Source organism: Marmota marmota, unplaced genomic scaffold (genome assembly GCF_001458135.2).
Source record: "Marmota marmota marmota unplaced genomic scaffold, marMar, whole genome shotgun sequence".
NCBI lineage: Eukaryota > Metazoa > Chordata > Mammalia > Rodentia > Sciuridae > Marmota > Marmota marmota.
In genome coordinates, this window is record NW_026000026.1 from 84,859,590 (window position 1) to 84,873,418 (window position 13,829).

At 36.0% G+C, this 13,829-nt stretch overlaps 1 protein-coding gene across 3 annotated transcripts in view; it reads right to left on the minus strand.

Annotated features, from left to right (window-relative positions):
* The window catches only part of Megf10 (multiple EGF like domains 10), a 162,440-nt gene that overhangs the window by 115,665 nt on the left and 32,946 nt on the right, over positions 1-13,829 (minus strand). For all 3 annotated transcript variants that reach the window (XM_048811821.1, XM_015486552.2, XM_048811820.1), the window contains exon 2: positions 454-588. In XM_048811821.1, the coding sequence (XP_048667778.1) occupies positions 454-569 (116 nt within the window). In that variant the 5' untranslated portion in view covers positions 570-588. The remainder of the gene's footprint in view (positions 1-453; positions 589-13,829) is intronic.

Consider the following 13,829-nt stretch of genomic DNA (forward strand, 5'->3'; position numbering starts at 1 on the left):
CAAAAATGGGGTCTCTCTTTTTAAGCCACCAAAGGCACAATTTTTTTATCTCATACGTTCCAACACTTTAGTGTTTTGTTCCCTCCTACCTCATGCTGCTCCCTCATTGTTCCCAAGCAAAGGCCCAGCTCTCCAAAATTACTGCAAATAGATTCAGAGCAGGCAAGACCTTAGGGACTTCATTCTAATTGAGGTATTAATGTTTTCCCCAGGTCTTCAATTGCACCTGTATTAGAATCAGATCTATCAAGGGGTTTTTTTTCTACACAATATATATTCTATAAGGACCAAAGTGAGTAATACTACTCAACCTATTAGATATGCCTAATGATTTTTACAGAAAAGCAATTTCACAGTCTCCTTGAATTCTAATTTTATATGTCAGAGTGATAATGATAATATACAGAGGAACTTCTCGGCAATTATTCCTCAGGCTGCTTTGAGAATGGTTACCTTTCCCAATGGCTGCACACATTAGGGTCTTCAAGATTCAGAGGCAATGCTGTCTTAATCCAGTGGCACAGCAGTAAACAGACAAGGCTCAGGCATGAATTCAAAGAAATAATCATTTTTTTCCTGAAGAACAACCTGAAAAAAAAATAGAACTGCATTAAAATCACCCAAACAGAATTATTTTCAGTAGAGCAATCACTCAGTACCAGTTGTCTCTAGGGCTGACACGTGCATAACAGTCCATGTATTTAAATAGCCAGGGCACTAGATTTTGTGGTTCACAAAAGAGAGGTGTTTCTTATGTTGTGCAGAGTGCCTACGGAATTGTAAATCACTAAAATGTGCAAATCATCATTAATTACCACCACCACAAAAGACCTTCTCATCCACACCAGCTGATTATTAAAGGAATCCACCAGAATAACACAGAGCTTCCAGATTCTCTCACCAGGCATATTCCCTTCTGGAAGAAGAAGGCCCACAGAGAAATCTGGCCTCATTTGTCTTAGAGAATAAATGATGAAACAGAAGCTCCTTTGACTCCAAGAAAGGCACCTCTGGCTCAAGCTGAGAGTCATTCAATAATTCTTTCAACATGGACTGAATGCCTACCCAATCTTAGGTGCCATGAGAAACTGGTTACAAAATAGAACTAGTCCCCTTCCCTATCCTTTAAGATTCTTATAATGTATTGATTGTGACATAAATATCTTAAATGCACTGCTTCAGCTTCTCCATTTGCTGAAAAGAAACTATCTTGTAGTGGTTTCTGCAAAAATAAATAAATAGAAAAAAAAAAGGTGTTTAGAGGTCCATTTTGGAAAAAAATGAAGCTAAAGATCATAATCAAAAAACAAATGGCAACATATTTGGAAGCCTGGAAAATAGGTAAGCTGGCAAAAGAGAGGAAAAATAAGAGAGATCCAGGGGTGAGGGAGGGCCAGGTGCATCTGGGGAACTCAAATCAATTCATAGCAAGAGAAAGGAGATAGTTGGAGAAGGAGACTGGGGGCATACCACAGCAGGTCTTATAAGCCATTGTAAAATATGGAACTTCATCCCAGGATAACAGGGAGCTGGTAAAGGGTACTGAGTGACACTGAAAAGATGACTCTGGCTATAGGGGACGACTGTTAGAGGGAGCCAGGTCAGATGCCAGTGTGGGGAACCAGGAAGCAGAACTGGGATGGCAGGGAGTTGAGTGACTCTAGGAGATTTTTAGAAGGTGGAATCCACAGGACTTGGCTACCAAATGCAAGACTAGGGGAAAAGAAAGACTTCTGGTTTAGTCCTAGTGGAAATGATCAGTTGTTCATTGAGATCGGAAGCACAAAACCCTCCTCCTCTGGGGAGGGAAGCTTCAAGTTCAGTGTTAGATGAATCAAGTTTGAGGTTTCTATAAGGTATTCCAGTAAAGCCACCTACAGGAATTTGTTGAACATCTACTATTTGCCAGGCACATGTATGTAACAATTGTAATATCATATGCACCTGAGAATCACAAGCATTTCTTCACTTCTTGGAAATTAACACTCAGAAGGAAAAGCTCAATTGTCACACTGTGTCATTGTAAAAATGGACATCAAATTAGAAATAGCTGATCCATTGACTAAATTACAGAAAAAAAAATAAGCATTAACCTGTCTGTTGTGAAACTAATAACAATGGGGCAGATTATTTAATCCAAGCTATCATTTCCAGACTTTAATTTTCCATACCATGAAGTTAACAGTTCTTGGTATATGAGAATCAAATGTATTAAATGATAACTTTTTTTATTTGAAAAGATAATATTAAATAAATAATAAATGAAAATGAAAGGGAAAAAAACAACTAAGATGTAGTTTAGCCTTCAAATTCAGGGGGACAGATTGAACAAGGAAATAGTAAATAAATTCTCCAAGATCAAGACTGCAGAGAAGGGCAAGTATTTTAAATGTGTTATGGCAAATTATTGATCTCTGACTCCACAAAGACTAAAGTAAGAGAAAGTGATTTGGAATAAAAAAGTATCTGAGTTTGTAAGATAATTTAAAAATAGTGTTAGTCATTAAGGGAAGTTGTGAAATCTTTAGGAAGCATATTCTAATGCAATATATAAAGCATAATTAGCCAAAATATGACTTATAACATAATTTCAATTATTGATATTTCTCACTGGCTTACATTAAAAAGTTGTAAAATCTGAAGTTTAACATTATGTAACTAAAGAAGCTATTCCATCTAACAGGAATGAATTAAAAATAATGATGATGATGAGGAGGAGAATGATAAATAATGGCTAACATTTCCTGGCTCATTATTGTGTGCTAGACACAGTACTGAGCTCCTCATGAACTATTTTAATCCTCACAGCTTACCCCAGAAGTAGGGGGTTTTATTGTTCTCATTTTACAGCTGAAGACATGTAATATACGCCTAGTGTTTCCCTCATCTGTCAGAAAAAGAAGACATTTATTATATTTGGTTGTAACAAATAAGCAGAGCAAATATCTCTCTGTCTCATAGCTTTTCTTTGTCAGGGTAAGCATTTTGTTTCAATGAAGTGTGAAATTCATATATTAACTTTCATTCTTTCCTCAAAGACAAAATGAAGGTTGGTGAGCAGTAATCTGCTATCTCCTCATAAACAATTACCCCAAATTGAGGAGTTTATTTCCTGAGTCACCATCTCAGATCAAACCATCCATTTACCAATTAGAAATGTTTAGTCTGTAAAGTTAGAAATTACCCCCAAGCAAATAAAACTGCCAAGGAAAACAATGAGACTGTGTGATCTCTCAATGTAAAAATTGTGACACTAGACTTCCAGTTTCTCTTTTTGCTTTGCACCTGATGCAATGCTTGCGAAAGTGGGTGGCAGGAAAAAAGTAGAATTTGGTTACCTCCTCATTGCTTTTTAAATTCAGCATGTAGAAATGTCAAACTGCATCGCAAAGTCACAGGTGGCATTTGCGGAAGGGAAAAGATCAGTATTTAAAAGATGTGTATGTGTGTGGTCACCTACATAAATTGGTCTCTTCATCCCAAAGCAGTTTATTAATTAAAATCAGAAAATTAACTGAGTTCTAGAACAATCTATATTAGAGAATAAAGTGTCAAAAGTAAAGGGAATGGCTAGATCAATATACAGGGATCAAGCAAACTCAAGTAAGATGGTTAAAACTGAGAAAACAGTGCAAATATTATAAACGTTGGAAAAAGAAGACATCTCACAAATATTCGAATAAACTATAACTATAGAAACACAACATTTCACTATAATAGAAAATGTGGATTGCTCTGTTGTTCCATATTGTTTAATGAAGGCTCTGATATGCAATCCAACAGTTAACAGACCATTACATTGTACTCTATTTTATTTGTTGTCTTCTATAGGTGAGCATGATTTTTCCTTTATGCCTGTTCTGGTGAAGGAAAAGTTGAATATGTTTTCCCCTATTTCTGTCTTCTATGCTTTCATATAATTTTCTACACTACAGTGAAAATAAAAACAAAATATAATTTTTCAAAAATAGCATTATTTCAATTGGAAAAAAAGCGACACAGTAGTAATGTGCTTCATTAAAAAGAAATATTTTGAATATATTCAAAACTCTAAATTGAATATTAAGATACCCTCACCCACCGGTCTTCATCGTCAAATAACTTTCCTTATGATTCCATTTAACAAAATTTTAAATGTAAAAAATATAAGTCATTTGCATAAACCCCCTAGTGCCAAACTTGATTGCATCCCAGATCATTCACTTAATTATTATGGAAAAATCAAAACAGAAAATCAGTACAACTGATTAGCATTGCTAAAGTGCTCCTATTAGAAGAGGAGACACAGCCCGCAGAGTTAACTCTTCCTACCTTGCAGCTCCGCTTGGAATACAGGCTTGCTTATCCCACCATAAAAGCCTCCATCCATAATCAGGTTGAATAAAATCCTTACAATGGATGAGTCTGGGTACTCATAATAAACAGTATTTTCTTTATCAGTGTGTTAAGGAGAAATAAATAACAGGGCGTCTACTTACTAATTTATTTTGCAACAACAGAGGGATAAATGATTCTAGGCAATTCCTTTTGGGCTCTAAATTCGATTACCTTTCTAAAACCATTAATTGTACACATAGAAATAACTAGGGTCCCCACATCCAGTTTTTTTCTCAAGCTTATTACCTATCTCCAAGATCTTCTCACAGTATTCTAGATTAAAACCAATTTCTTAATTAAGAATAGCCACTTTTCCACAATCAATTTTCCCCTCTGGATGCCAAGAGCCATCTATTCCACTTGGCCACTCTATCAGGCCTAGAGACGCTGTGCTACTTGCTTCTCTTCAAACGACTCAGACAGGCTGCCCAGGTGGGGCAGAAGGCAATGGGCTGTTCTTCCTGGGGCTTCGTGCCTATGAACATGGTGTCCACAGTTCAGCTTCAGCATATTAATGATTAACTTTTTCTGATTGCCCTGAGAACACCCTCAGATGAGAACATCTATGGAAATACAACTTTGCTGATAAAAGGAATCCTTGAGGCACAGTCATGATTTGTATTTTCACCACTCAATGTGTGTCACTCAGCTTTGTGCTAACAAACCAATTGGCCTTATTGCTTTGGGTCTGAAGTGGCAGGTGCTCAGGTGGAGAAGACCTGTTCACCTCATGGCCAGGTGTGACAGAAAGAGGAAGGCATGAGGTCCCACTATCCCCTTCAAGAGCACACCTCCAGCGATCTAAAACCTCCTGCTAGGACCCACCTCTTAATGTTTCCACCAGCCCTTAACAGTACACACTGGGGAACAGCCTTTAACACATGCACCTTTGAGGAACATTTAAGATCTAAACTAGAGACTAGTCATTCTAACAGCACTTTCCATTGCCCAAGCATGACTCTTCGTTTCAAGCAGTACATGTGTAATGGTTAATTTGAATTGTCAATTTGATTGGATTAAACGATGCCTATGATTGAAAGGCTTCTGGGTGTGTTAATGAGGGTGTATCCAGTAATGACTGGCAGGTGGGAGAGCAAACTGAAGTGGAGACCCTCTCTAAGCATGAGCAGCACTGTCCAACAGGATGGTGGCTTGGATGGAATAAATGTTGGAAAAACAAGGAAGCAGCAGCAGATGCAAGCTTGATTCTTCTTGAAGGGGTTCGTGATTGCTGCTGTAATCACCTGAGGATATCAGACTCTTGCTTCTTCACTTTTCCAAAGAGGACTCTGCCAGTGATTCTCCAGGGATTTTGTAGAAGCCTTCCATCTCAACTAGGATAGCATCATTGATCCCTCTTGTTCTGGGGTTTCAGCCTCTTGGACTGCACAACTACTGGTTCTTCCATCTCTCCAGGATGCAGACAGCCACTGTGGACTATCCAGCTTCTGGCTGTGTAAGCCAATCTAATAAGTCCCCTTTTTATAATCATACTGTTGATTCTGTTCCTCTAAAGAACCCTGATTATATAACATGTGATTATATCGTTGTATAAACAAGACTCCCCAAATCCCTACACATTAGCATGAAGCGAGTGTTAAAGAATGGTTCTAGAATTTCTTGGGCAACTTCCCATCAAGCAAAAACCAGGCAAGGTCCTAATGATGTCTGGCATTGAGCTACCCTGAGAGAGCTCACAATCCCACACTGAAGACAGCTACAAACTGCATTTCAATACAGCGTGATACACACTGTGATTAAGACCTAAATGGCTGCCGTGGGAACATAAGGATAAAGCCTCATCTATGTAATCAGCCAACCCCACAGTCATCATGTAGGTGGAGTTAAGGGATAGCCTGAAGAAGACCGTGGTGATCCATTTATCAACTTTAGAGATTATAATGTCCCTATGAATCCATCATTCACAACTTTGGGGAAAATCCACCAACAGTACTCATTAAAGATCTAAATGCAAGAAACTATGGGGACTATTGTGATTTACAAGCTTTGTCTCTGGCCTTAATAATTCAAAATCTACTGGGGAGAAAAATGATAAACAAAATATGAATATTTGCCAAATGAGTCAACTTCGAAATGACTTGCCAGGACTTTAAAAGGAACAAAAATCAACATGAGCATGAAGACTCATGAAAAAAGTTAAGCTTGAACCTAGGATTTAAAAAGAAAAAGAACTAGAAGTTATTGAGTAGCACCTCACACATGTAATCTCACTAGTCCATGGGGTAGGATATATTATCCCCATATGAGAACATTGAGACAAATAGGACAAAGTAGAGATTACAGCAAACCTGACTGACAGCTGCAATATCTGTGACCTATCCTTAACATCCGCCTGGATAAAAGGAAGTCTTTGGGTAAATGAAGACCTACCAGGAGTCACAAGGCAAAGAAAAACGTATGAACCAAGGCTTGGAGGTGGAGAGCAAAAGGTTTTGTTAGGGATTATGAAAAACAATGTTAGAAAAGAAGGTAGTGCTCAGTGATGAAGGGTCAGTCTTAAGCATTGGGCTTAAGATTAATTTATCCTGTCTGCAGTAGAATTTACTTGAAGTCTTTGAGCAGCAGAAGAAGAAAGAGAAGGAGGAGGAGAAACTGAGGGGAGGGAGTAGAAGAGGAGCAGAAAGAGAAGGAAATGTGGTTTTGGGGAAATTTAACAAAGAATGTGCATAAAACCTCACTGAGGGACCAAATCCTTCAGAGACAAAGACTGTACAGAGGGGACTGCACTCAGGCATGAAGTGGAAAAACCTTCCTAGATTGATAGCCTAAGGTATAGGAAGTATGTGAGAAAAATAAAAGAAAGACAAGAAGAACTGGAAGAAATAATAGAAATTAGAGTTGCTATCAGATGAGCTGTTTTGGGTTAAGCTTTTCTGAATCCCAGTTTTATTTTCTAGGTTCAGTGCATCTCTTACTAGGCAAAAGCCAAACAACAACAAAAAGAAAAAAGAAAAGGAAAATAGTCCTTCTGTAAAGCTTACTCATTCTCTCATGCTGTTCATAAACTATGCTCTACTACTAACTGTAACTATACCCTATTATTGTAGCCAGACTCCAAGATGGTCTCCAATGGTCCCTGCATTATGTAACTCTACTCACATTCAATAGAGTAGACTTGCATAACCAATAAGGTATTGCAGAAATGACAGAATAGAACTTCAAAGCCTAAGTCATAAAGATACTAGTTCCATTTTGTTTCTTAGATCTCCTTTCTGTGGGAAGTCATCTATCTCATTGCAAGGATTCTAGTGAAAGAGTCACATGGGTGAGGAACTGAGACCTCCTGCATTAGTCATATTCATGATCCACTTTGGAAGCAGATCCTCCAACCTCTGTAAAGTTCTTATTTCCTGCATACTGATTATAACCTCATGAGACCCTGAACCACGAGCATAACTACTCCCAAATGTTTAAGCCACTACATTTTGAGGTAATGTTATGCAACAATTAGAAACCAATATACCTATATATAAGTATTTCCATACCAAATTACTTTGTTTTACTTCCAACATATCATCCAATAATGCCCACCATTTTGTTAGCACTGTCAGTAGTGTATTACACAGAGGAGACCACCGGCAATGATTCCAAAGTGTCTTCCCAACATTCTAAATCCTGGCAAGAGCCCATCATCTTCTAATTACAGTTTGTTATTTTGTGCCTAGAGGCATGACCTCATCAATGCCTGTGTTTGAGGCACATCTGCTCTTTTTTTTACACAAAGCACTGTCCTACATTGTTCTGCCATGTATCTTTAACCATTTAGCATGTGTCTGTTCACAAGAATTGACCTACCTTATAGTAACTTGGAGAGTTAATCATGTATTTTGTGCTACAGATTATTTATAGAACATTAAATAATTGATTCCAAGCTCTTCTCTGAGTTACTTTTTCATCTACTAATAAATGTTCCTTTTATCTTCCTGCATTTGAAGTCTTTTTCTATGATTATCCCTGATTAAACAAATATAAAAAATTTAATAGTAAGGGCCTTTAACACCCTACTTTCAGAATTGGATAGATCACCCAGATCAAAAAATCAACAAAGAAATGACAGAGTTAAACTGCATTCTAGACCAAACAGATCTAAAGCATATCTACAGAATAATCCACCCAACACCTAAAGAATATATGTTCTTGGGCTGGGTTTGTGGCTCAGTGATAGAATGCTTGCCTCCCACACGTGAGGCCCTGGGTTCAATCCTCAGCACCACATAAAAATAAATAAGTAAAAATAAAGATACTGTGTCCATCTACAACTAAAACAAATTTTTAAAATGAACATACATTCTTAATGGCACATGGAATATTCTCCAAGACAGACAGTATATTAGGCTATTCAATTCTCAAAAAAAATTTTTTTTTAAATTCTGGGCCCCGGAGATACAGCTAAGTGGTAGAGTGCTTGCCTGGCACACATTAAGCCCTAGGTTTGATTATCAGCACCACCACCCCTCCCCCCGAAAAAAAATTAGTTAAAATTGTATCTTTTCTGGTCACATTGTGGTAAAACCAGGAACCAAAAAAATAAGAAAAACTTTGGAACCTATGCAAATACATGGAAATTAAAAATATTAACTCTTAAATAATCAGTGTCTCAAGAAGACAATTAAGTAGGAAATGGAAAAACTTCTTGAACCAAATGAAAACAGAAATAGAATGTACCAAAGCTTATGGAAAAAAGCAAAAGTATAACTGAAAGAAAAGTTTATAGCAATCAATGCCAACATCAAAAAAAGTATAAAGATCTCAAATAAACAACATATCACTGTGCCTGAAGTAGCTGGAAACCCAAGAGCAAACCAAACCCAAAATTAGTAGAAGAGAATAATAAAGATCAGAAGAGAAATAAATGAAATAAAGAAAAAAAACAGTTCAAAACATCAACAAAATGAAGAGCTGTTTCTTCAAAAAGATAAACAAAATTGACAAACTCTTACTAGACTAAGAAAAAGCCTAAAAATTCAAATCAGAAATGAAAAAGAAGTCATTACAACTGACACCATAGAAATACAAAGGATTACAAGAAAATTATTATAAACAACTATATGGAACAAATTTGGTAACCTAGAAGAAAAGGAAAAATTATGGGACACTTCTTACCAAGATTGAACCATGAAGAAATAGAATACCTGAACAGATTAATAATGCAGAATGAGGTTGAAACAATAATTAAAATTCTCCCATCAAAGAATAGTCCAGGGTCAGAAGACTTCACTACTGAATTCTACCAAAAGTTTAAAAAAAAAAACACAAAAACTAATGCCAATTCTTAAATGATTCCAAAAAATGAAAAGGAAGGAATTCTTCCAAACTCACTCTATGAGGGGAGCATTGCACTAATACCAAAACCAAACAAGGACACAACAAAGAAAGAAAGCCACAGGCCAATATTCCTGATGAACAGAGATGCAAAAATTCTCAACAAAACAGTAGAGAACAAAATCCAATAGCACATTAAAAAGATTATTCATGGGACGGGAGTTGTGGTTCAGTGGTAGAGCGCTTGCCTGGCATATGTGAGGCCCTGGGTTTGATCCTCAGCACTGCATATAAATAAATAAACAAATAAAATAAAAGATCTATTTAAACTAAAAAATATTTTTAAAAAATATATTATTCATTATGATCAAGTGGGATTCATCCTAAAATACAATTTTCAAAATAATCAATGAATGTGATACATCACAGAAATATACATCAAGAAGAAGAACCAAAAAAACCATTATCATCTCAATAGATATAGAAAAGGCATTTGATAAAATGCAACATCACTTCACCATGAAAATTCTGAACAAATTAGGTATTGGAGGACATAATACAGACCACTTAATGAGCCAATAGCTAACATCTTACTGGAATGGGGGAAAGGTGAAGGTTTTCTCACTTAAGATCTAGAAGATCATCACAATGCTCACTTTAATTGAATGCAGCACTGGAAGTCTCAGCCAGAGCAATCAGGAAAAAAACAGAAAAAATTAAAGGGCATTGGAATCAAAAGCAGGAAGTCAAATTGTCACTGTTTGCAGATGACATGATCTTATGCAAAGATCCCCAAAGACTCCACCAAAATATTATTAAATTTAATAAACAAATTCAGCCAATTTGAAGAATACAAAATCAATACACAAAAATCAGTAGCATTGCAATATGACCAAAGACAATTATCTGACATAGAACCAAGAAAGCAACTCCATTTACAATAGTCACAAAAAATAAGATAAAATACTAACAAGTTTAATAAAAGAAATTAAAGATCTCTACAATAAAAATAATAAAATGATGATGAAAGAAATTGAAGAAGTCTTGAAGAAGTGGAAAGCATTCCATGTTCATGGATTGAAAGAATCAATATTATAAAAATGGCCATACTACCCAAAGCTACTTATGGATTCGATATAATCCCTATCAAAATACTAATGATAATCTTCACAGAACTAAACTAGGGAAAACAATTTAAAACTTATATGGAACCAAAAGGAAAAAAAAAAAAAAACCTAATAGCTAATGTCATCTTAAGCATAAAGAACAAAGCAAGAGGCACTATACTGACTTCGAAACAAACTATAAGAACTACAGTAATCAAAACAGCATGGTAGCATGCTACTGACATAATAACAGACACATCCACCAAAGGAACAGAAGAAAGCCAAGAAGTAAACCCACAAATGTATAGCAAAGTTTCAACAAAGTGCTAAGAACTTTTACTAGAGAAAGGACAGACTTTTCAATAAATCATGCTGGGAAAATTGAATACCCATGTGCAGAAAAATAAAGTAAAAATGAATTAAAGACTTTAAGTGTGAAGCCTGAAGCTATGAAACTACTAGAAGAAAACAAAAGGGAAAGGTTTCAGGACATTGAGACGGGCAAAAAAAATTTAGAAGAGTCCAAAAGCACAGGAAACAAAAGCCAAAATAGACCAATGAGATTACATCAAACTAAAAAACTTCTGCATAGCAAAATGAAAAATCAACAGAGCAGAGACAACCTACAGATGGGAGAAAATATTTGCAAATAGAGTTTCTGGATGAAATAACAGAAGCTCCATGTGAAGAAGATAGATCATGACCACAGAGCTAGTTTGTAGGTGGCCTAACACTAGAACATAGAACTCAGGTCCCTTCACTTCCACTCAAATTAACTCTCCATCAGAAAAAACAGTCATTGTCTTTCTAAAATAACAGTCCCTCTGTGTATTATAATAACAACTGTTTCTTAAAATATAAATTCATTAAATGTTAAATTCTCCAAGTGATTGAGCTACTTACTGGTCAAAACTGAAAATGTGAGTTATAAAGTATTTCCACATTTATACTGTACAGATGTCTCAAATAATCAATGACTGGTGATTCAGCCACCATTCTTCCCAGTGGACACTATTCAACCACTAATCTAGACCAGGATATAGAGCAACCACAGGTATCTCTTTCAGCAGGCATTGCCAAAAAGAAATCTGAACATTTTTATACTTGTGGTTTGGAGCCCACATGGTGAAAAGCTTTGAAGATTTGAGGCAAAAATGCAAGGAAACTGCTGAGAAAGTGTACATAGGCAAAAGAATGTAATTATTAAAGCTGAATTTGGTTAGGACATTCAAGAAAAATGCTTAGGCAGCCTCTTCTCCCATCTCTGCTTCTTTACTAAACACACATATATATATATATGCAAATATAAAGAGCCACAACCCAAACCCCAACTTTATGACCCTTAAAATAGGGCTTTGTTTTAGTAGATGAAATGCCACATGCTGAATTAGCAGCACCACTTCCTGTGGTATCCAGACAGCTCTTTCATTCAAGAATTGACCCTGTCTGACCCCAAGTAATAGTTGGAGAACAACCTCATATTGATGGGGAAATTGAAAGCTATTCTCCGTACTACTTCCTTCATTTACATTATCCATAATTCTCTCTTCTGATTGCCCTGTGACTTCTGAAGTATCCTTTTTTCAATTTTAGTGAAATTCAGGAACTAAAAGCCATGGAACAGGAGGGTGTGGTGATGGGGGTAAATTCTGGTCTGGTTCAGCATCAAACTGATCTTTGTCAGACTAGTTACTCTCTCTCTTCATTATTTTTCTTTCAGAAACATCAGCAAGGAAAGCATTTTCAATGGCAAGTAAACTTTTAATGAGAGTTGTGTTTTCCCTTTGCCTAAAATCTAATGCCTAAAATTCATTGACTTCAATGTTAATATACCTTATATATTAATATAGCAATAAGTTGGTCGAATACTCTAATTTTACAGATAATGATACTGTGATCTAGAGATTCAGTGTGTGTACAAGGTCACAAAGCTATTTCTTAAAGAGCTTTTTCTTACCCTGACATTGGGCCAAAATTTAAGATCCTGTCAGTTTGTCTTGTCCAATAATATGAATTGCTACACATAAAGATAATAAAGACACAATTACTTTTTTTCTGTGGCTGATGCAGTTCTTTAAATAGAGTACAAATATAGAAATAATGAGCCCCGGGGTGCTTATAAAAGTTTAACACTGAAAAATTGATTAGATGGCCCAAGACTTTAATAAGGCAACTTGTGAATGCTCCTTTTCATTCCTAAAATGAGGAGTTTGCAGTGAATTATGTCTACCCAATCTATGTTCAAAGGAGCAAATAAGATGGGCATGAAAGTAGTTTTGCTAATAGCCACATGAAGGAGTTGATGGGAGGGAAACTGACACAACCCAATTTCCTCAGAGTAATGATGCTATTTCAGCTCTCTGCAGTATTCTCAATACCTAGAACAGCACCTGGCAGAGAAGTCACCAAGTGAATGAATGTTATGTAAAGAACATAAAGCATAGGGCAAAGTCAAGTATGTGGACTTGAACAATGAACACAAGGAAAACAACAGAAGAAAGGGATTTGAGACAAGATTTAGAATTAATGAATTGGGCAAATAGTCTGTTGTAAATGTGCATTTTGAGTCTCAAGCTTTTTAGGAATCGGTAATTTCTATGTACCATGATGCAGTTGTGCATCCCATAAGTACCTTAAAAATGTGCCTCTTTTTTATTTTTTAATAGTTCTGGGGGAGGACTTTGAGTTTGTTGATTTGTTTTAAATTGGGAATAATTTTACAAGTTTTATGGCCTCATTGGCATTTTAGTTTTTCCTCCATCATTGTTAGCCAATTATGCTTGATCTGCCTACTGGAAATATTTTTGTTAGCTTATTTTTCATGTTTAATGAAAGCATTCTCAAGTCAATTTTCCAGTGGCAAAATTGTTGAAGAGTTCTCTCTTACTTCATGTATTTATAAGCCTTGTATATTATAAGATGATCTTACAACTTTTTTTAAACAAATAATTTGGCAATTTCATCTGTTTTCTGACATTTGTGCCTACTTAGTACAGTCTCATCATTTTAAGCTGTTCAACGCTTTTATATTTGAGCAAAAAAAAAAAAAAAAAAAAAAAAAAA